The sequence below is a fragment of the Micromys minutus genome (assembly GCF_963924665.1).
Source record: "Micromys minutus genome assembly, chromosome: 11".
NCBI lineage: Eukaryota > Metazoa > Chordata > Mammalia > Rodentia > Muridae > Micromys > Micromys minutus.
The window spans coordinates 51,992,547-52,017,248 of record NC_137980.1 but is presented as its reverse complement, the minus strand read 5'-3'; the positions used below and the strand labels follow the sequence as shown (position 1 = coordinate 52,017,248).

The window sequence follows — 24,702 nt, the reverse complement described above, 5'->3', positions numbered from 1 at the left end:
TGTTCAAAGCAAACAGAAGCCGGGAATGACAGCACAGGCCCTTAATCCCACACCCAGGGGGCCGAGGCAGACAGATCCTATGAGTTTAAGGCCAACTTTGTCTACATATTGGGTGTCAGGCCAGCCAGAGTTACATGAGACCTCATTCCTGTTTCGCCGCATAAAAGCAAATATGAAACACAATGGTAAAAACTTTATCTTTTTACTCTGGGACTCCGTTTAAAACTAACTGATGGGGGCTTAAGTTACTACTGCTCTGCCTTCCACAGGAAATAAAAGCATAGCTCAATGGACAAAAAAGGGCACAGACAGTGGCTCACACCTCAGCTATCTCAGCACTACAGAGGCTGAGGTAAGAGGACTCTTAAGAGTCCAGCCTGGACTACACAGAGAGACCCTATCTCAAAAAACAAGTAAAATATTAATGGGTGGAATTCTGAGAGGAAACAGACTCGCATAATCTCAAATTATCTCTCTGAAGGAACTTATTACCACAGGGGGCCAAGTCTGACAACCAGAATCTGACCCCTGAGACCCACAAGGAAGAAAGAGAGCACTGACTCTTGAGAGTTGCCCTCTGACCTCTGTGTGTGCACTGTACACAAAGTCCACTAGGGAGGCTGAGGAAAGCCAAGTGCGGAGTAGCTGCACATGTGGAAGCTCACCTAATGAAAAGGAACATACGTAAAAGCACCAGTGAGTCTCAGACAGACTGCATGGAAAGAGCGTAGCATAGAGAAGACTTTTGTTCACCTGTATCAAGTTCTGCATAGAACTGGGTGGGTATGGTGGTTCCTACCTGTTAATCCCAACACTTGAAAGGCTGAGACAGGAGGATTGCTCAGTTCAAAGCCAGACTGGGTTAGAGAGTAAGTGCTAGGTCAGCATAGGCTACAGTGTAAAATCCTGTCTCAAAAAATAAAATAAGATAAAAATAAAACCAGTTATAGAATAGGCAGAGCTATAATTATTACTAAAACCCAGAACTGGTTTCATTATGGTATGTTCCTTCTTTTTGTTTTTTTTAAATATATTTAATTATGTATGTATATGAGTTCACTGTAGCTAACATCTGACACACCAGAAGAGGGCATCAGATCCCATTACAGATGGTTGTGAACCACCATGTGGTTGCTGGGATTTGAACCCAGGAGCTCTGGAAAAAGTCAGTGCTTTTAACCACTGAGCCATCTCTCCAGCCCCTCTTTTTCTTTTTTCTTTTAATATTCCACTTGAGTCAGCATAATCTTTATTTTAAAATAACATTTTTATTATATAAAAATGTAACAAAAAAATCCAGCAAAACCAGAAATACGGATATATTTTCCTGGGTTTTCACACTGGTTGATTTTTATTTGCATCTCATTTCAGTACAATTTACAACATTGTCCCTGTTCCAGTCTGATTATACACATGACAAGTGACAGAAAGGGTCTGGAAAACATTAAAAAAAGAGGAAAGGCTGAGAAACTAAGTGGCACACAGTAGGTCCTATGAGAGAGGGTGTCTGAGAAATTAAGTGGCACACAGTAGGTCCTATGAGAGAGGGTGTCTGAGAAATTAAGTGGCACACAGTCGGTCCTATGGGGGTGTGTCTGAGACACAGTGAGTAAGGAAGTAAGGAGTGTCAGGTGCAGCTCTGCAGTCATCTGTCTTCTGCTCCCTGCTTGAGGATGCGTGTGAACTTCATGTAGTTGAAATTCCCTTTTGTCAATGGGTGCCTTCCTGTACAGTTCATCCACTTCCTTATCTGTGAAACGGTCGCCCATGGTGGTCAGCAGCTCCCTCAGGTAATTTTCCTGGATGGTGCCTGTGGCTTTCCTCATTGAAGCAAACGAAGGCGTTTCTGATGATGTCCTCAGGGTCAGTGCAGTTCAGCTTCTCTCCAATCATGGTGAGGTACATGGTGATGGGGCCTGGGGCCTTGTTCATCATGGCGTCCAGGTAGGCTGCAAGCATGTCGTGTAAGACCTCCTTATCAATGAAACCATCCCGGTTCTGGTCAATCATGTTGAAGGCCTCTTTGAACTCTTGGATCCGGGACTGGTCAAACATGGTGAACACATTGAATGTTGCGCAGAGGGAACTTCTTGGTGGTCTTGGTCTCAACATGGTGGCGGTTCAAATCTGACCTGAAGCTGCACGCACGAGAGAACCCAACCAGTGACTGTGACCATTGGAGGCTGTCAGTGTTTTCCTTCTTTTAAGACTCTTTTATGTGTCCGCGTGTTTTGCATGCATGTGAGTATGTATATGTCTGGTGCTGAGCAAAGTGTTAGATCCCCTAGAACTGTAATTGTGGGTGGTTGTGAGCCACCACATGGGTGCTGCCTCTCCCCCAAGGGCCAGGATTACAAGCTGCACCATTACACCCATCTTTCCTTATGGCATTTCCATGTGTCACTGTCACCGTTCTAATTTGTCTCTTCCCCGCTCCCTGTCCATCTCTGCCTGGTTTACTTCCCCTGCAGAATTTCCCTTCCACTTTCATATCACATGCATTCTATAACTGCAGGAGACAGACAGGATGTAAAACAGGTAAGGACCTGCTCCCCCGCAGGGCGGATCTCGAAGCCTGCCTCTATCCAGCTCTACTCTGACACTCATCTTTCTTCCCTTGAGTGTGCTGTCACTAAGCCTCCTGTCTCTATCTGAAATTAATGGAAAATACAAATAAATTTCAGTGCTTTAGTCCCAACCATGGCTGTCCTGGGACTTTTTCTGTAGACTAGGCTACTGTATTTGTGTGCACTGATTACTGTATTGACCAGGTAGACACAGAACATTCTCCATCATCATAAGACGGTCTTCCAGGTGCTAAGGAGATGAGAGCACTGGCTGTTCTTCCTAGGGACCCGGGTTTGATTTCCAGAACCGGAAGTTCTAATAAGTTCCAATACCCTTTCATGGCCTCTGTGAGCATTGAAGGCATGTAGTACCGTTATACACGTGGAGCAAACACCCATACAGGAATAAATCTTAACAAAAGATTCTTAAAGAATAGTTTGTTTTGAAAAGAATGGAGTTTCATAAAGTAGATATAGGAGCAAATGCCAATAACACTCCCTGTTGGGAGGTGGAAGCAGAAAATAAGCAAGGAAGTTTCTGTTTGGATCCTGTTCTTGGTGACGTATTTAATTCAATGTATTACTACTGACATTTGAATACAGATGTTTTTGCCTTGGCAAACTTGTAATTATAAATTGTGAACCAATTCAAGGTATAATTTTATTTTTAAGGTAAGTTCTGTGGGGAACATAGTCATAAATTGATAAAGTAATGAAGAATATTTATTGAGTTTACTTACAAAAACTTAAGTTTAAATTGTAAGGACTATCCCTGTTACATAGTGTCTTAGTTAGGGTTTTACTGCTGTGCACAGACACCAAGGCAACTCTTATAAAGAACATTTAACTGGGACTGCCTTACAGGTTCAGAGGTTCAGTTCATCATAAAGGCGGGAACACGGCCTAGGCAGGCATGGTGCAGGCAGAGCTGAGAATTCTGCATCTTCACTGACTTCCAGGCAGCCAGGGTGAGGGTCTTAACCCACGCCCACAGTGATAAACCTACTCCAACAAGGACACACCTCCTAATGGTGCCGCTCCCTGGGCCCAGCATATACAAACCGTCACACATAGCAAGGCGTAAGTGAAATTCTTTTCTGTTGTAGACTATCTCTGTACCCTAGCTGGCCTCGAACTCATGTCAATACTTTAGCATCAGCCACTGAAGTGGTGAGATTACAGGCGTGTGCGACCATATATGTAGTGGTGAGATTACAGGCGTGTGCGACCATATATGTAGTGGTGAGATTACAGGCATGTATGACCATATATGTAGTGGTGAGATTACAGGCGTGTGCGACCATATATGCCTGACATTCTTTTTATTCTTTCTGAATAATCTTTCTTTCTTTTTAAAAAGACATATTCTATTTTTAATTATATGCACATACGCATGTGTGTAGGTTTTCATTTGTGAATGCAGGTGCCCACAGAGGCCAGAGTTTAGTCCCTCTCAAGCTGGAGTTACAAACATCTATGATATGGGTGCTAGGACTCAGGGCTCTGCAAGAGCAGCACATGCCCTTAACCACTGCTATCTCTCCAGCACCAGAAATACAGATTTGATTTTTGTTTGTTTCTTTTGAGACAGAATCCCATGTAGCCCAGCTTGGCCTCTAACTCACTATGTAGTTGAAGATAACCTTGAACTCATGATCCTCCTGCCAAGCATTACAATTACAGCTCTGTGCCACACACAAGGCTGAGATGGTCTTGCTCTATAACCCCGGCTGGTCACAAAATTACAGAAATATTCCTGCATTAGCCTCTCAAGTGTTGAGATTATAGGCATGAATCACCATGCCTTGCAGTGAAATTCATTTGCGAGTGGCGGTGGTGGGGATGGCGGTGGTGCTGGTTCTGGTGTTGTGTATGTGCTAAGCCTGTGCAAATATGTGTCAACTGTGCATGTCATGCAAAAGCCATTCACTGTACTGGTGTAGTGGTGTGTACTTAGTTACTTGTGCATGTGTGAGGCACAGGTGGAGGTTAGAGGACAACTACCAGGAGTTGGTTCTCTCCTCCTGCCATGGGGACACCCAGGTATCAATTTAGGCATCGGGCTTTTCCTTTACCTGCTGAGCCATCTTCACGGCCCTTGTTTTGTTTTCTGAGACAACATCTCATGTAACCCAGGTTGGCCTCAAACTCACTGTGCAGCCGAGAATGACCAGGAACTTCAGAACCTCTTCTCTTGCTTCCACCTCCCCAGACATGGGATTATAGATTCCTCCATCATAGCTGATGGTACTGTGGGGCATTGGGAGTGAAGCCAGGTCAAGTATTCGACCAACTGTGCTCGCTCTCGGTCCCATAGCCCCAGACATTTTTATCCTACTGAGTCCATCTTTGGTCAGTGGGAGACTCTTCAGGTTGGATCTTGAGTCCTTTTGGGATGACTTCGGTAGTGAATGGTGGCTTGTTATCTGGTTATTTTGTTATTCCATGATCATCCTGTACTAGAATCACTATTTCTCTAAGAAACTCATTTCTTTTAGTGGTAAGTGGCATCTCTAGACCACAGCATGGGCACAAAGGATGTTCACTGGGCCAAGCATTGATTCTATACCTTTTAGTGAGCACATGATACATAGACACAAACAAAAACACGTATCAAATACCTGCAGGCAGAACAGGTAACAGGTATGACAGAGATGAAGCATGGGGACTATGGGAAGGTTAAGAGGGAAGCTCTATGTGAAGGAGACAGAGCTTCAAATTCTTCAAAAAGGCTGGTGAGAGAGTTTAGATTGGTAAAGGGCTTATAGTGCAATTAAAAGACCTGAGTCTGATTCCCAAAACTTATGCAAATCTCTACTGGGTGTGGTGGTGTGTGCTTGTGATCCCAGCACTGGGGAGGTAGACGTGGGAGTTTCATGGGTTCACTGGCTAAACGGACCGGCCTATTTGCTGAGTTCTAAGCCAGTGACAGACCCTGTCCCAAAATAAAAACAAACAAACAAAATAAATGTGGCCCTGTTTGAATGTTCATGGATACTATTACTAAAATATATAAACATTTAGGGACAATTATTCTCAAGTTGCTTGTTGAGGTCTTTTCTTGATAGAGTCCAAACCTCATTACAGGAGGGAGAGGGTTTTTTAGGGCTAGACACTAACCCTAGAGCCTTATACATGCTAGGCTAGTGTTCCAACACTGAGTTTTATTTAACTGAAGTCCCCCTCCTCACTGCTCTATAACATTTCCAAAGGAACCATTTTCTTTCATGATATGAAAAGGGGGAAAAGCCAGTTATAAGACTCAAGCTTTGAAGTAGATTAGCCGAATTAGGTAATTATGGGTTCAAGTAAGATATCCTGCCCCAATATATATGGTGGGCAGTGATCAATGCAATCAGCCAATATTCTCTGGAGTCTATAGGCAGATACATACATGTTCATGTGCATCTGCCTACACACTTGCCTCCCACACATGTAAACACAATTATTTTCATTAAAAAGGCTGTGTTTTAAAATTTTTATCTTAAATTTGCATTTCCCATAATTTGAGTGTATGTATCATGCCTTTGTGAATGTGCACATATGTGTACGCACAGGTGTTACTCCTTAGGAACTGCTCACCTTCCCGTTATTTGTTTGTTTGTTTGAGTCAGGGTCTCTCACTAGCCTGGAACATAACAAAGGGCTAAAGAAGCTAACTGGTGGGGCAGAGGGACCAGAGGCTCAAGGCTTCCTCCGAATAGTGAACTGTAAACACATGGTCAAGATTTGCCCTGTATTTTGCCTATTTATAAAAAGGAAAAAGCTAACACACCTGCCATCTCAGCCCTGGAGCGGTCCTGAAAGCAAAACAAACATAAAATGTTGGGGAAATGGAGTAGGATGTAAAAATTCTGAATAAGGGCTTCTCTTGAAGAAAGCCAGGGAAAGATGCGATTACAAATTATCAAGAAAAGCATGCTAGGACTGACCCCCTTGTGAGGTATCACGCATGACCTCAGACACAGGAAAGTATGGAAAGCATAGGCTTGTAGGTTCTTCAATTCAAAGACAAGAGGTCAGACTGTATTTTAAAAGAAGAATCAAAAGAGTGCCTACAAAGAGCCTGGCACCTGCTGTCAGTGACAGAGAACTGGGTCCAAGGCTTTAAGAATTCCACGTGGGGCTGGAGAGACAGCTTACTGACTGCTCTTCCAGAGGTCCTGAGTTCAACCTCCAAGGAGGATTGTTCCTTTAGCTGACCCCTAGTCTCCCTCACCAACATCACAGCCTCATGCCTTTTCTCCCCCCCCCACTTCTTTATGTTTGGTTTGTTTTGATTGCTATGTTGCCCAGGCTAGCCTGGACCCCTTTATGTAATCAGGTTGGCCCCAAATTTATGACAATCCCCCTGCTTCAGTCACCTGAGTGCTGGAGTTACAAACATTTATCACTATGAGGGGCTCAACTCAGCTTTTCGGTCTTGTGTACTAGGCTTGTTTTCACTGTGGACTCCAGTGCTGGGCATACCAGGGCTCTCTGTTTTATTCTGCATGCTACCAGATCACACACTGGAAGCATCTCTCTAATTTGGAAACTAGGCTCCAAGCCAAGGTCAAAGGAAGAGCAGAGTTGGGGGAGGGGACCAGATGGACTCAAACTATCATTTTCATCAGTGAGTCACCAGGGAGCCAGATACAGCATCCCTGCTTCTGACCCTGTGTCTCCAGAGAGAACAGAAAAACAGCCTTTGCCTGAGGAAACACTAGCTTATCTGCTGTCTACATTTTGCAATTTCTAGAAACTACCAGCAAAATGAAGGCAGATTTATGTTGTCAAAAAAGGAAGTTTGCTAACTTCAGAGTTCCTCTGATTCTAGAAGAGAAGTAGTTTTCTTCACCACCATTGCTCCTCATCTTTACAAGCTGGTAACTGTCTGTTCCATGACCACGTTGTGGCCAGGTGCATACCAAGTTCCCACTAGACTGTATTCTAGATACACAACATGTAATAACTGTTTCAACAGGTGCTAGTATCCCATTTTACATTTAAATTTATTTATTTATTATTATTATTGCTATTATTGTGTGTGTGTGTGTTTGTATATGTGTCTGTTTATGTGCATAATACATAAGCATGGTAAGCTCATGCCTTGGTGTGAGTGTGGAAGTGAGAAGACCACTTTGGGAAATGAGGTAGCTTCTTCCACTGTGGGTTCAGGGGATCTGACCCAGGCTGTCAGACTTTCCAGCAAGTTTATGATTCAGGAAACTAGAGACAAAAGCTAGACCCAGGGTGTCCAAACCAAGATGTCAGAAACTGTTACCCAGTCCCTTTTGTCTTGTTCTGAGAAATTTCAAGTATGGAAAAAAGGTTGAGATGATAGAATCACCAAACATTCACCATCTATTATCTATACAGTATCTATTACCTATTTATAATCTATTATCTATATAGAATCTATTATCTATCCTCTATTTAATTCTATTTTTCATTCTATACCTATTTAAAATGTAAACCCTGCTATATTCGGGCTCCATTGAAAACACATTTGTTTATTAATATTTGTATTAAGTACTTGTACATACATGTGCTACAGTGCACATGTAGAATTCAGAGGACAACTTGTAGGAATTAGTTCTCTTCCCCCATTTGGATTCTGGGATATAACTCTAGTCATTAGACTTGGAGCACTTTTACCAGATGAGCCATCGTGCTAGCCTCAGGTCAGATTTCCTAAAGGGTATGCGTATAAAAAATGAAGGAAAACCCAGCTGGTATGGTGGCATACATGTGTAATCCTAGCATTTGGGGGGATGAAGCAAAAGAAGGAAAGAAAGAAGGAAGAAAGGAGGAAGAACAGAAAGAAGGAAATAGATGGGCTTGGGAGTTAACTTAGTGGGTAATGCACTTGTTGTATAAGCTTGAGGGCCTGAGTTCAGATCCCCCAGCATCCCTAAAATGTCTAGCATGGACCTGTAACCACAGCTCTGAGGAGGCAGAGATAGGTGGATCTTGGGGGCTTGCTGGCCAGCCAGTCTAGCTGAATCAGTGATCTTCATTGAAGTTCAGTGAGAGGCACTCTCAAAACTAAAGTGGAGATGTCCAGTATGGTGGTCTACCCCTTTAATCCTAGCACTAGGGAGGCAAAAGCAAGCAAATTTCTTGAGTTTGAGGCCAGCCTGGTCTACATAGTGAGTTCCAAAGTTACCCAGAATACCATATAGTGGGGTTCTGTCTCCAAAAAAAAAAATGTGGAGTTGGACTTCTGCCCTAAATACACACAGATACACAGACACATAGACAGACAGACGCTTGCGCAAGCACACACACACACACACACACACACACACACACACACACAAAATACATATTGCTATATAAAAAATGCTTAGATTCAACAAAAACATACAAGAAAATCAAAACAAAGTAATTCACCACATAATGATCATCTATTAAACTGACAACTATAAATCTAACTTGAAAAGTCAGTGCTGGCAAACAAGGAAGCAGCTCAAGCCTCGTGGGCACTGCTGGTGACACCAGAGTCTGGCTCCAATTAGAAAATAAGAGAATGTTTTCACTGGCTAGGAAGAAAGCTCCGAAAGCACGAGGACTCAAGTTCAAACTCCCACACTCACATAAGAAGCCAGGCATGGCTGCAAACACCCCACAACCCTAGCACTACTTAGGGGGCATGGGGCTTTTTGTCTACTAGCCTAGCTCCAAGTTCAATGGAGACCATGTCTCAAGGGAACAAGGAAGAGAATGCTAGAACAGGATAGAAACCTCCTCTGGTCTCTGGATGTTCACATGAATACACACATACTAACACACGACACATATGCACATGTATATACAAAAAAGATGAGTAAGAAGGAAGGTACACAGAAAAAAGGGAAGAAAAAAGCAAGAAAAGGAAAGGAGAAGGGAGGAAGGGAGAGAGGGAGAAGGAGGGAGGGGGAGGGAGGGAGGGAGAAAAGAAGAAGGGAGGGAGGAAAGAAGGGAGGTAGAAGGAAGAAAGGAGGAAGGAAGGAAGGAGGAAGGAGGAAGGAAGAAGGGAGAAAGAAGGGAGGAAGGAAGGGAGAAAAGAAGAAGGAAGGGAGGAGGGAGGGAGGGAGAAAGGAAGAAGGAGGAAGGAAGGAAGGGAGGGAGGAAGGGAGAGAGAGAAGGAGGAAGGAAGGGAGGGAGAAAGGAGGAAGAAAGGAAGGAAGGAGGGAGGAGGGAGAGAGGGAGAAGTGAGGGAGGGAAGGGGAAGGGAGGGAGGAGGGAGGGAGAAAGGAAGGAGGAGGGAGGAAGGAAAGAAGGATTAATTAATTTACTTCAAGCTCAGCCTGGTAATGCAAGCCTGCAATCCCAGTTACTGAGGAGGCCTGCCTTACAAGTGAGTACAAAGACAGCGTGGGCTTTAGTAGATTTATTACGCAGTATTTATTTAGTAGATAGTATTTCACATTTTTTTAAAAGTAAGAAAAGAACTGAGGCTTAATGAGAGCACTTGACTAGCACAAGTGTGGCCCTACAGCCATTCATGAAGCTGAGTGTCATGCTCTACTACCAAGCCACGCCCCGAGCTTGAGGTGTACGTTCTTCATGAGCTGAGAAGAGAGATGGTGGGAAAGCACACTCCTGAGTCATGAGCTGAGACTGCCTGAGCACAGAGCTCAGTGCTGTCATTTGATGGCCGAGGTGAGTGACTGAACCTCCCAAAATTCTGGTTTTAATTCATGTGTCTAAATGAAATCTATTTTGCCACCACATGGCTAAAAACATAACCTACCCCATGAAGATTTTAAGATTGAGATGAGATGGTGTCTGCAGGGGTTTGGCACAAGCGCTTCACAAGCGGTGCATTCGTCACAAGCACCAAACCCAGTGTCCTTTGATCACTGCGCTCTGGGGTGCCCACTTACTATGTTTTTGCCATTGCAGAGGGGCCTGGGTTCCAAAGTAGTGCAGAGGTCAGTCAGGGGTAACGGTACAAGACCAGTTAGTGTGTCTCGTTTTAAAAAAGATAAAACCTGCCATCACTTTCGTTAGTATGGAGTTAACTCTTACTGAAAAATAGCAGACTCAGTTTAAAATTTCCCATTCTGTTTAATCACCGTAAGACCCTTACAAGGCAAGTACTCTTGATAAGAATAAAAACTTCAAATGAACTCAGAGAGGTCTATGGATATTAAGGTGAAACAAAATACAGTATTTAGTAGATTCCAACTACAAACATGCTAAGTGAACTGTCTCTACACACTTGCAATGACAGACAGTTAGAACTTGATGACTTTGCAATCTTCTTTGTTTCATATTAGTCTTTGTCTTTTCAAGTACTAGCAAGACATCTTCAGTTCAAGGCCCAATTCCAGGAACATTTTAAAAAATGGTTTGTTTTGTTTTTGTGGTATTAGGGATTGAACCAGAGCCTCCTGCTATGCAAGCATCTAACCACTGTGGTACATCCCTAGCTCCAAATGCTGTTAGTGGCCTAGGCCCGTCCTGTCACCACTCCCCCTCTGTCCCCAGAAGGGACCAGGCCATGTAGTGAGTATCACTGGGCCGTGGCACCAGCAAGGGCTTACCTGGAGGAGATAGAGAAGTCCTGGGGCGAACAAGGTGATTGGGTACAGAGACTGGTATGTCGCTAAGGCAAGAAAGACAGCACTGAGGAAGACGCTGCCTGTGGGAAGAAACAAAGGTGTGGGATCGCCCAGCCTCATCAACCGGGACTTCACTCAGCATGTCCATAACAACACGAAACTCCTAACTCAGTTACCTGCCAGGTGCTTCCTGCTATGGAGGGACCGAGCAAACTCAAACAGGAGGAAACCACTGGGCTTAGCTCCCATGAAAGTCAAAACCACCACCTTTAGCAACCTGTGACGCCACAGACATGTTTCTTAAGAACTTTTCAGAGCCAGAAAGATTTTATAAAACCTCAATCCAAAGATTTACAAACACATAACATCTATTAGCCTCCATGTCTAATGCACCAAGTTACTGAGCCTGCAATTACTGCCCATGACGTTCAGAGCTATAAAACCTCTACAGTTCAGAACTACGAAACCGAGCCCTCTGGCTCTGACCATGGCTCATGGCTCATCACTCTGTAACACAACCATCTTGAAGCTGCATGTTTCTTTTGTTCTAAATAAAAACACATTATTGGTGTTTTGTTTTTCTGAAGATTTATTTAGTTATTTTATGTACATGAGCACACTATAGCTGTTTTTCAGACATACCAGAAGAGGGCATCAGATCTCATTACAGATGGTTGTGAGCTACCATGTGGTTGCTGGGATTTGAACTCAGGACCTCTGGAAGAGCAGTCAATGCTTTTAACCACTGAGCCATCTCTCCAACCCAATTATTGGTGTTTTATCTTTTGGTTTCACTCTGTAGCCTACGCTGGCATCAAACTTGCTGCAATCCTTTTGTGTAAGTCCTCCAAGCCACCACATAAGCTGAGTATATTTCTTTATTAATAATGAGTCTATTCTCTTCACAAAATGGACTGCTATGTAGTCATTATGCATGTACTGAAAGAATCTCTGGTGATGTGAAGATACAAAACCTTGTTACGTGAAACTTGAGATAAAGCTTACAACATCAGGCTCAGCATGTTTGTTTCCTTTCTAGAACTTTCCAAAAAGGTACATTTAAACTAAGACCATAGGTTTCAATACAGGTTTGAAAGTGACCTAGAAATCAAGTGAATATAATGGTTCAAAGTGCACACATCACAATGGTTACTATGGTTATGATTTATAACAGCATGAATTGTTACCCTGATGAGAATGGAATCATCTCTTTACTAAAAATAACAAATTTCCACAATGGTGCTTCACAAGAAGAAACACAATGGTGTGTCACTCCTCCCTCACTCCGCTCAGTCCAAGGAAGTTTACACCTTTCCCCAGTTCCAGGGACACACAGACAGAAGTGATCAATAAGCTCCTTCACACACTAACACTGACTTGACAGCAAGTGCCGTTATTCACTGGGCAATGTCACCCTCAAGTCAGCTATACACCTAAGACATAATAGTCACCATGGGAGGAGAGAAGGCTAGGAACACGTGTGTGACAGAATCAGAGAGGAGGTTGTGACAGGAAAAGAAGAGTTTGAGGAGGGTGGGAAATGCAGTAGTGGAGTGCATGTAATTGTAAAAAGAGGATACAGCTGGTGGAGAAGGGGAACAAACTGGAGGTGAGCTAGGATGTGGGGAGAGGGAGGAATGAGGATAAAGTGTAATGTCACACGTGTGTGAGAGGGTGTGATAAAACCACTATTCTGCATGTTAATCTCAGAAATAGAAACAAGAAAGAGGTAAGGAAGCAGAATAAAAGAATTCTGAACACTTATTCTTCACACTAAGAACAACCGTGGTGGACAGAGTAAGTAGGTAGGAAGATGGCGGGAGCAGGACCAAGCTGGATGTAACGACAAAGGGCAGAGTTCCTGGAATAAGGCTGTCCCACCACGCCGAGGAGTAACACACTGGAACAGGCCTAGCCAAGTCCTGACACCAAGAGAGGCCTCCTCCTACCTACTGAGTTAGAGACTCTGGAACCAGAACTAAGTCATCCTGAGATAGGGAGGTGGCATTCATGAGAAAGGCAAAAGGAGGCTCAAGACTCCTTAACCTTGCCCATAGTTTGAATGACAATTGTGGGAAACTGGCGACCAGTGGAGCACCGCTTACAAATAAAGTGAAAAGAGGAGACCACCTCAGTTTCTGCCCCAGCAGGCACCACAGAGTACTAGGGATTGCAACCCATGACCTTGCTGGGCAAGTGCTCTACCACTGAGCTACATTCTCAGTGCCCGAATGGGAATCTTAGGCAAGAAGCCTCAGTTCTGGTTTCCTATAAGTGGCATGAAGTCCAGCCGGATACCTCAAGCACAGTCCCCACCAGTCCCCAAGCCCACAGACCACCTCTGAAGTCACTGCTCTCATCTGTCACCAGTGTTCAGCAATCTCTTTCTAGTTGGCCCTTCCTTCACAGAAACACCAAAGGACTCTTCTAAAACAGGCTGTGACTAATCTACAAACACTAAGCCATGTACCACAGTGCACAGCTATGTTAACACTCCCAAAGGCCAGGCAGGAGCACCAGGAACTCAAGACCACCTACAGCTTAGCTGGAACAATCCTGGGCTACTTCAGACCCTGTCTCAAAAAACAAAACAAAAAGTCTGTTCCTGTTACTGCTACGTCGTGTGGCAACAGAAGCTCAAATGCATTCAACATTGGACTTCACCCATAAGCCACTGCCATGGGCAAACAAGGCATGGCCGCTGGAATTAGTCATCCTGCTTTACAACAAGTACTGGGACACAGGCTCATCTACAATGGCCTACCATGTGGATCTCTCAAAGCTGCCAAGGACTCAGACAAGGGCCAAGCCCGTCTGTGTGCCTGCACCCAGCTGTGAAAAGCCTGTGTATGTTAAGCTGATGGAGGCCCTTTGTGCTCAGCACCAAATCACACCAATTAAATTTGATGATAGCAAGAAACTAGGGGATTGATCAAGAGGGGAAATAGTTGTTTTGTGGTTAAGGACTATAACAAAGCATCTCAAACCAAGAAGAGTTCCTTAAGTCCAAAAAATGAATAAATAAATTTGGCTCTTAATAAAACAAAACAAAACAAAACAAAAAACAAAAAAACAAACAAAAAAACCAGATCAGCTTGTCTCTGCCTCCCAGGTGCTGGGATTAAAGGTGTGTGCCACCACTACTGGACTCTAGCTTTGTGTTTGAGGTCAGCCTGGTCTACAGAACTAGTTCCAGGACAGCCAGGGCTATATAAAAATCCTTGTACTAGAAAACAAAAAGCAATGGAGCTGGAGAGATGGCTCAGCGGTTAAGAGCACTGACTGCTCTTCCAGACGTCCCAGCAACCACATGGTGGCTCACAACCATCTGTAATGAGATCTGATGCCTTCTTCTGGTGTGTCTGAAGACAGCTACAGTGTACTTATATACAATAAATATATAAATCTTTAAAAAAAAAAGAAAAGAAAACAAAAAGCAAAACGAAATAAAAACAAAGCTGGGCCTTAGTGGTGCTGGTGTATTCACCTTTAGTCCCAGCATTTGGGAGGCAGAAGCAGGTAAATCTCTGTGAGTTCAGGGCCAGCCTAAAAACATAAATTAGATAGGTAGATAGACAGGACTAGACAGACTTCTCAAGTCCCATCTCATCACCCAGATTAAGTAGAAACTTAGAGCAAGCAGGACCCTCACCATGTGTGCCTGTCTGTCTCCTCGCCTCTCACCACGGGCCTACACACCTGCCTTCCACTTACCCCACTGCAGAGCTGCTGAAAGCAGCAAGCCCTTCCATTCCCGTGTCTGTGCTCAGGCTATTTCTGACTGAGCTCTTTTCCTGTCTTCTCTCAGAGGCCGCAGAACCCAAGCAGAGTTAACAAAAGTACTTACAGCTAACACTTGTTGCTCCGCTCCCTTACTAGGTGGCATGTACTGTGTAAGGTCCACCTCGAGAAGGTGCCAGACTCGAGGAGGTCTTCGGGGAAACATCACAACAGCTTTCAACAGGACTTATTTATTGTGACAAAAATCACATATTCTACTCATTTCACATATGTAGAAACCAAGGCATAGAAGTAAGATTAAATACAGAACCTAAAGTTGCCCAACCGCCCCAGTCCATCCTTTCAACTCTTGTAAGGAGACTCTAGGGATGCCAGTTTGCCCTTTCTTCCCTATGTGTCTTGGGAATTTCTCAAGGGCAGTAAGCCTTTCTGAATTCTGAGTCTCTTCCTTTTGCAGCACATACAACAAATGTGTGTGACTGGATGAATGAAAGTCAATCAGTAACAGATAGGAGAGCCTTTTAAAAAGGAGCACATAGCTGGAGGTAGGGGTTCATGCCCTTAATCCCAGCACTCGGGAGGCAGAGGCAGGTGGATCTCTGAGTTCAAGGCCAGCCAGCACGGTCTACAGACTGAGTGTCCCCAGCAGCCAGGACTACACAGATAACAGAGGGTAATGTAACCTGAGAAGCACAACACAGATTTGCTTTAGAATGGATTTACCTTAGAATGGATCAGAGCCTACAGATGAGCAATTGAGAACTCAAAATGGCAGAGACCTGAATTCTGAGGTAGCAGCATGATGCTCCTGCAACCAATGGTCTGATGCCTGGGTATGAGACAGTACGACAGGCATGGAGGTGCACAAAGACTTAGAAAGGACCAGTATGTTTTGAGGACATCTAAAAAGGGTAAGAAGAATGAGAAGCCATCCAGTTAAGACAATATGTGGTTGGCAAAGGAACAAGGAAGATGAGAAAAAGTAAAATGTGATCGAACATTTCAGACAAACTGTGACAAGCAAACACCAGAGTCTGCTCTGTGTCAAACATATGCTGGGTGTGTCAGGAAGACCAGTGACTCAGATGTGTCCTTGGAGCTCCAGGTAAACAATACAAAATATAGGTAAGTAGTACATCAGAGGCAGGCCACGCCCCCATCAGGGGGGATGCTGACACCTGAACTTTGAACAGTGAGACCCAGCATTAGCGGAAACAGCACACTCAGATGGGAGGATTCGAGGTAACAGTGCTAAGAACAGGGGGGATGCCAATTAACAGATGGTGGGGCAGGGACTCTGGACTAGGATGGTACAGAAAGCCCGCACTGCCAGGCAAGGGACATGGAGGCTGGAGAATCACAAAGTCAATCTCTGCCATCTAGTGAGTCCAAGGTTGGCCTAGACTATCTGAGATCCTGTCTCAAACCAAAACAAACAAAAACAAAACAAAAACGAAAAAGAAAGACATAGCTATTAGTATAAAGATAAATGAAGTGTTATGAAATACTGAGTCCTGGTACCCAGATTAAGAGGCAGAATGCTACCAGCATCCACAAGAGAGCCCTCACACCACATACCCCCCCCCTTTCTGAAATAGGGTCTTCTATCACTCGGACTGGCCTTGGACTGGCAATGCAGTTGAGGGACCTTGAACTTCTGGTCATCCTGTCTTTACTTTCCAATGCTAGGTCCTCAGGTAGAGGCCACCACCTCTAGTTTATGAAGTGCTAGGGATTCTGTCACTGAGGCAAGCACTCCACTAACTGTGCTACGGCCCCAGCCTGGTTTTTATATTTTTGTGTTACTCCTGATATACTTAAAAGTTACAATATACCTTATAAAGTCACAACAAGCAGGCAGAAGTCAGAGCATGAAGGGCTTAGTTCCAAAAATAGCCCAAAATAAATATATACAGGTCTCCAATGAAATAGTGTCTAACCAGGAAGACCTATGACAAGAGGGATATGAGTTTTACCCCAAATGATACAACTTACTAGTATTTGCAAGTGTGGCCCATATAAGTTCTAGGTTTCATGAACAACACTTCACCTTTGGCCTGATCACGGACAGAAACAGGATAAATTAGCTAAGTAGATACAGGACTAGCTACTATATCAGGGAATGACATTACCCAATCTAACTCTGAATATGTTTTCCAACTTCGTATCAGGGCGGGGGCCAAAACAAGCCTCTGCAAGAAGGTGCCTCTAGGGACTGCACCTTCCTGAGGGCCTCATAAGTGATACAACAGCAGGGCAGAGCAGGAGACAGACAGACGTAGGAATGAGACACAAAGCCAGTGAGCTGGCTCAGGATATTGATGTAGCAAGGGACAGTCAGAGACTGGGTCATACACGGTGACCTGTCCCAGGCAGTGGGGCAGACCAGAATACCAGCCTAAAGGGCTGAGGTCCCATAGGACTATCAGAAAAGGAAATTGCACCAGCATCTGAGGCAACAGGAGGCAGAGGAAATGGCTTGGGGCAGAACCAGTGCATTCACATCCCTTGCCAACTGGGCTCTTTTAACAGGGAAGGCTGTCTCAAAGCAGTCTAAGCAAGAGTGGGGAAACTTCAAACACCACTCTGTTCCAGACAGAACTGTGAGCATGCCACACGCCATAAACTGCAGGCTTTTCAATTGCGATTACATCCCCATCTTACAGACCAGGAAGTGGAGATACAAGAGGACCTAAGCCAAAGCAATCTCCTTCCAGACCTCACTGTATCTCTGCACCACCATGCTGATCTCAGTCTATATCTGAGCTATAATAAACAGAGGCCAGTATGAGACTTGTCTCAAAAAGCCAAAAAAGTAAGTGAAAGTGAATTATATTATATTAGCTTTACCTTTACTGTTAACGCAATGCAATAGAGCTTGAAGAATGTACAGCTAATCCGGTTGTACTGAATAAACCATTGCTAGGCACTACTAATCTATTTGAAGAGTCAAAGTGGTTCAGAGAGAATGCAGCTAAGAGAGAATTCTTCAAATATCTTAATAGATTAGGAACACTGTGAGAGTCTCTATTTATAGCAGACAACCATGGAAAACAAATGTCCAGCAACAAGGAAGAGCCAGACTTCAGAACAAATGTCTATGAGACAAGGAGATGGGGGTAGGGTGAAGAAAGACTTGCTTTTTATTTGCTATCAATTTATTTTATTCTTACCAAGTACTTAAACTCTTTTTTTAAATTAAGGTGAAAATTATGAAGAAAATGATAGATGTATGTTTTATGTCTGTACTACTTTAGAAAGAACCCCAGCACACAAAATTTATGCAGTGCCAGGAACTGAACTTATGGCTTCATACATGATAGGCAAGTGCTCTACCAAGTGAGCTACATACCCAACCTTCTGTATTACTTTAGGATAGGCTCTGAGTAGAAGAATAAATAAGCCAGGCATAGTAGCACATGCCTTTAATACAGCACTCAGGAACCAGAGGCAGGCAGATCTCTGTGAGTTCAATGTCAACCTCATTTACATAGTGAGTTCCAGACAACCAGAACTACATAGAGAGGCACAGTCTCAAAAACAAAAGGCAGAATAAAAAAATACAAACATTTTAAGATAAATAAATACTGATAAATAGCTTCCCAGGAGGGTCATACAAATTTGTTAAGCCAACTTGCAATGTTCATAAAATATTAAACAAAATCATGTGTATAACATTTTAAAATAGCTATAAATTTACTCAACAGAAATCAAGTCATATAGTAAGAAGCCTCTCTGTGGTACCAAAACTATAGCTCTGAGATTTTCTTAGAACCATTTCCCCCCAGGTTAAAAAAAAATTATTTGTGTATCCACAGAAGGAATATGAAGGCCATCAGAGAACTTGTGAGAGTTGTGTCTCTCCTTCCATTATGTGGGTCCTCAGATTGTCACACTGAGTGGCAGGCTCCTTTGCCTGCTAAGCCACCTTGTCAGCTCTTCCTAAGGTTTGTTTTGTAAATGGTCTCCATGAAACCCAGGCTAGCTGGATGACCTTGAACTCCTGACTCTCATGTGTCTACCTCCCCAAACCTGAGGTTCCAGGCATGCGCTACTCTGACTGACATTTCTTTTCAATCTTTGAATCAGGGTCTAAGTTGACTGACTGGCCCTCCGTTGCACTATGTAAGCAAAGGCAAGCCTTGAACTTATGACTCTACTGCCTTCGACTTCTAAGTAGCTCTTTCAAGTGACATATCAATACTAATAACAAAAATAACAGTCATAATAATAATAAACAAACATCTCATTTTCAGCACTGATCAAGGTGACACTTATCTGTATCCCAGATGCTTAGGAGGTCGAGCAAGAAGGGTCCCTTGAACCCAAAAGCTTAAAGCTAACCCGCATAACCACACAAGACCTCTGAAAATGTTAAAACAAAACAAAGCAATTAGAAAGGTGGTATTTCCCAAGGCAAGTTATTCTGGTTGATGCAGCATATACCCTTTATTTTGGTGGACACTAGGTATCTTTATAAGGGACAGCCTATCTGAGCTTAGCATCCAGAGACAGATACTGAGGTAGAGAATAGAGACGGTAAAAACTCTTTAATGTTAAGAACTGTCTCTTGCAGAAATGATCACAACCTTTATAACAGAGTCAGAATTTCTTCACCACTGGAGACTGAAGCCAGGGGCTTTCTGCTGTACAAGCACTCTACCACTGAGCTACACCCAGACTGTCAGTATTATAAATAACCCAACAAACAAAACTGAAAGGTCTAAAGAAAGAACACCATTAGCAAGACAGAAGGAAGGATAACTTTTAAAGAGCCAAGTCATTCTTATGAGCTACCCTGCAAAGGGTTAGTACACTGTACACAGATGGTCCCTGATGCATGATGTTACATGATGAGTATTCTTGATCATACAAATGATTAAGCAACAGTATTTAAAAATAAGAATTCCTATGATATTATAGGATTATAAGAATATAAATTTAGGGCTGGAGAGATGGCTCAGCGGTTAAGCGCACTGACTGCTCTTCCAGAGTTCAACTCCCAGCAACCACACGGTAGCTCATAACCATCTGTAATGGGATCTGATGCCCTCTTCTGGTGTGTCTGAAGATAGTGGCAGTGTATTCACATACATTAAATAAATAAATAAATAAATAAATCTTTAAAAAAATATATATATATATAAATTTAGCAACAAATTTAAGAAATCATGAGCTGGTAGATTCCATTTCTAGAACTGATTGTTAAGAAAATATCTGGTTATAAATGCAAAAAAAAATCGATATACATGATGAAGCTAATTGTAGTATTATTTCAGTAGCTAAATACCAGAAAGTCACCTAAACACTGAATAGTAGAGATTGGTTAAAGAATTTCCAAGCCAAGCATGGCAGTGGAAACATACCCGTAACGCCAGCACTCAGGAGGCTGAGGCACAGAAGCTTGGGCTACATGGTGAATCTGAAGTCTATCTGGGCTAAATACCAAAACCTTTTCTCAAAATAAATAGACAGATAAACAAACAAACAAATAGAGGCGCTACAGGGAGTGGGAGGTCCTGAAGAAATGGCTCAGTGATTAAGAGGACCCAAGTTCAATTCCCAGCACTCACAGCCATTGTAACTCCAGCTCCAAGGCTCCAACACTCTCTTTTGAGTGCACAGCCCTCATACACATGTGCACATAATTAAAACTTAAATCTTAAAAAGAATCTCCACGTATTCTTCACACTCGGGACTAGTACTCAGTAATAACAGACCCCAGCTGGTGAAATGGGACCTGTCTTTAATCCTAGCACTAGAGAGGCAGGGGCAGGTGGATCTCTGTGAGTTTGAGGCCACCCTGGTCTCCACAGCAGGCTTGAGGTCAAGACTCTGCCTCAAAGAGAAAACAAATTCAGACAGGGTTCTTGAAACGGCTCGACAAGGACAACACTTGGCACACAAGTCTGATTGCATGAGTTCACAGTGGAAGGTGAAAACCAAATCCCAAAAGTTGTCTTCTTACCTCAAGTGTGCTATGGCATGAACACATGCTCACACATACTCAAGACACATTTTCAGTACAATTTATAACCCAGATTACAACTGAGTATGATCACCGTGCATTCCAACACTCAGAAGACTAGAAAGGACTGTTGTTTGAGGCCAGCCTAGATGCAGTTTGGGAAGGATTAGGAGGTGTGGCTTTGTTAGGGTAGGTGTGTCTCTGGGGCCTTTGAGGTTTCAAAAGACTCATGCCATTCCCAGTGTGCTGTCTTCTGTTTGTGGACTGAATGTGAGCTCTCAGCAGCTAGTCCAGCTCCATGTCTGCTGCCATATTCCTGCCATGACGGTGAAGAACTCTTATACCTCTAGAACTCCAACTTCAAATAAACATTCTTTTCTGTAAGTTGTCTTGGTCATGGTGTTTTGTCATAGCAATAGAAAACTGATTATACAAAACAAACCAGCAGACAAAATGCTTGCTGGTCTGTCTATGTGGGACCATGTTCCGAGCTTCAGTTCCCTTCCTCCCTCTCTCCCTATGCCCAGGCTTTCTGTCAGCTTTTCATGGCAGAAAAGAAAGATACTTAGATACTTCCCCATGTTTTGTTTTTGTTTTTTTTTTTTTAAGATTTATTTATTTATTTTATGTGAGTACTCTGTAGCTGTCTTTAGACATACCAGAAGGGGGCATCTGATCCCATTACAGATGGTTGTGAGCCACCATGTGGTTGCTGGGGGTTGAACTTAGGACCTCTGGAAGATCAGTCAGTGCTCTTAACCAGCCCCTTTTGTTGTTGTTTTTTTTTTTTTTTTTTTCCAGCTAGGGTCTCACTGAAACTCAAGCTGGCCTAGGACTCACTATTAACAGATAAGGCTATCTTTTAATTTCTATTAATCCTCCTGCCTCTGACTTCTGGGTACTAAAATTACAGGCACATGTAACTATAACTGGCTCATGTGTTATACTTTGATTAATGGGATTGTACTGGCTGGGACACAAGCTGGAGTTATTACAGAGAAAGGAGCCCTAGTTGAGGAAATGCCTCCATGAGATCCAGCTATAAGGCATTTTCTTAACCAGTCATCAAATAGAAGGGCCCAGCCCATTGTAGGTAGTGCCATCCCTGGGCTGGTAGACCTGGGTTCTATAAGAAAGCAGGCTGAGCAAGCCAGGGGAAGCAAGCCAGTAAGTAACATCCCTCCATGGCCTCTGCATCAGATCCTGCTTCCTGACCTGCTTGAGTTCCAGTCCTGACTTCCTTTGGTGATGAACAACAATGTGGAAGTGTAAGCTGAATAAACCCTTTTCTCCCCAACTTGCTTCTTGGTCATGATGTTTGTGCAGGAATAGAAACCCTAAGACAGGGATATTAATATATATGATGCTACCAGAAACTCTGAAAAGCCATGCCTGATTGGACTTGACTGTTATGCTTCTCCCATTCCTAGAAGAACAAGATGCTTAAGTTAGCCCCTCATGCAAAAGAATGGCAGACACAGTGGGGCCCTACCTAGATTAGCAAACTCCAGCCAGCTCTGATGTACAAATGACCCACAGTGAAACTGATGGTGAGTCACAGCCATATAGATTAGCTGATCAGCTAATGACAAAATCATCAGCTAATGATCAGCTGTGACAGAACAGCATGACCAAGGCAATTGAAAGCACAAGTTAAGCTTTTGTGGCTGTTTTAATTGAGTTTGTAGTGGTCTGTTAAATAACCTTCTATTAGGGACTGGCAGGCAGAATGACAGGAAGGCTCTCACCACAGAGCTCTGGCTATTCTGGAACTGAATATCAGCCTGGCCTTGAACTCACAAAACTTCACCTGCCTGTGCTTCTCAAGTATGGGGATTAAAGACATGTGCCACCACACTTGTTATATATAATACTTAAAAGTCTGAAAGAAAAGTGGAAGAAAACTAGAAATATATAACCCCTAGATAAACGAAAAAGACTTTCAGTTAAAATGGCAGATCGCATGCATTGTACTTTAGCTCACTAAAAATAACAGTAATGTAAGTAATTGTAAAACTAGCATTAAACAACCAAGAATAGATTATAACAAAAATATTCTTTATAAAGTGTTAACCTTTGTTTTTATTTTATATGTATGGGTGCTCTGCCTGCATATAGGTCTGTATACCACATGTATACAGAGCCGGTAAGGTCCAGAAGAGAACAATAAATCCATTAGGGCTAGAGTTAAAGATGGTTGTGAAGTCACCATGTGGGTGCTAAGACTCCAACTCAGGTCCTCTAGAAGAGCAGCCAATGCTCTTAACTGCTGAGCTGTCTTTCCAGTCCCCCACCCCCTGCACCCCAATTTTTAAACACTGGGTATAGTGACAAACACCTATAACTCCAGCACTGGGCAGATAAAAGACATTGTAAGGGCAGTATGGACTACACAGTTCTAGACCAACCTAGGCTGCAAAGTAAGACCCTGTCTCAAAGGAACAAAAAATGTACATTTAGGGGCTAGAGAGATGGCTCAGCAACCAATGGTAACACATACCTACAGTCCCAGTACTTGAGAAGCAGAGACAGGTGGATCTCTGAGAGTGCTAGGCCAGCCTGGTCTACATATTGAGTTCTAGGCCAGCCAGGGCTGCATAGTGAGACCCTGTCTCAAAACAACTAGCAAGCAAGCAAGACACCTCAATGGAGAAAGATCTGTGGAAAACTGATGACCCAAATTCCATCCCAGAATCCACAAAAAAGTAGAAGGAGAGAACTAACTATGCAGAGTGTCCTCTGCCATACACACGTGCGCCATGGCATGTGTGTCCCTACAAACACATCACACACACACATAATAATAGATAAAAGTAAAAACAAAACAAAAATGGAACAAAGACAATTCCAGGAAAAATAAGGCATGGTATAAGACTAGAGCAATCACATAGAAAGAAGCAAAAGTAGTAATAGAAAATAAAACTATAATAGTTGCTACTTTTCCCAGCAGTGAGTAATACACAGAGCAGTGAAATGTAAGTTCTGACCACAGATTTATTTATTTATTGGTGCTAGAGGTTTAAAGCAAGGGCTTGTCCATACACACTAAGTACACCAACCCAACTACTGATTTAACCAAAACTGAGATGTAAGAAAATCAAACAAAGAGGAGGCAGAAACATTGCTACGAAAGTCCTATAAGAAATCTCCACTTCTCATAATGGAACACAGTTTAAAATGCCTGAAATGTTATCATTCAGAAGGTAACTGCATACTTCAGAAACACAGAAGTAAACAATGGTAAAGTATTGCTCCAGAGACTCTGAACTAGCCAGGAGTGACGGCTCAAGCCTGAAACACCAAGGTTCAAGGTCCTCCTCCCCTAGCCTGACTCACAACAAGCCTGGCCTGGACATCTCACAGTCAGGATTGATTCTTCCTTCTTTCTGTCCTGCATTTACGAAAGCTGTGCATCACAACCAGGGGCGTCAACAGTGACAAAGCTGGACCACAGCTGCAGAAGACTGACATTCTCATAGAATTTGTTTGGGACTCTTAAAAAAATATGCCAACAGTGATTCTCTGAGTGGTAGATTTTTAGGACTTTATCTTTTTTTCTCTTTGTCTATCTAAATTTTCTATAATAATCTTATGTTATTTGTATGTAATTTTTTTAAGTATTTCTTTTCTTTTTGAGACAAGTTCTTGCTATATAGTAAAAGCTGGCCTTAAATTCCAGATCCTTCTGTCGCAGCCTCCCAGATGTGATAAGTATGTGCTACCATGCTAGCTTGTGCACGTGTGTAATAAAACCCTGTGTCTTTTATATTCTTCTTGGATGCCTTACCTTTTATTGTGGTCAAAATGAAGAAAGCAATGAGGGTGTTGTTGATGGCGCAGGTAGACTTGGCAACACAAGACAAGACCGTGTAGGGATTTAGGAGATAGCTAG

General features: G+C 43.1%; 1 protein-coding gene and 1 pseudogene across 3 annotated transcripts in view; both read right to left on the bottom strand.

The window, feature by feature from the left end:
* The window catches only part of PIGU (phosphatidylinositol glycan anchor biosynthesis class U), a 68,656-nt gene that overhangs the window by 22,354 nt on the left and 21,600 nt on the right, over positions 1-24,702 (bottom strand). For both annotated transcript variants that reach the window (XM_080925050.1, XM_080925051.1), the window contains 2 exons: positions 24,598-24,698; positions 11,084-11,181 (listed from right to left, as the gene is read on the bottom strand). In XM_080925050.1, the coding sequence (XP_080781176.1) occupies positions 11,084-11,181; positions 24,598-24,698 (199 nt within the window). The remainder of the gene's footprint in view (positions 1-11,083; positions 11,182-24,597; positions 24,699-24,702) is intronic.
* Positions 1,646-2,055, bottom strand: LOC308427068 (myosin regulatory light chain 12B-like; annotated as a pseudogene). Its single transcript has one exon. The product of its transcript is annotated as a myosin regulatory light chain 12B-like (transcript).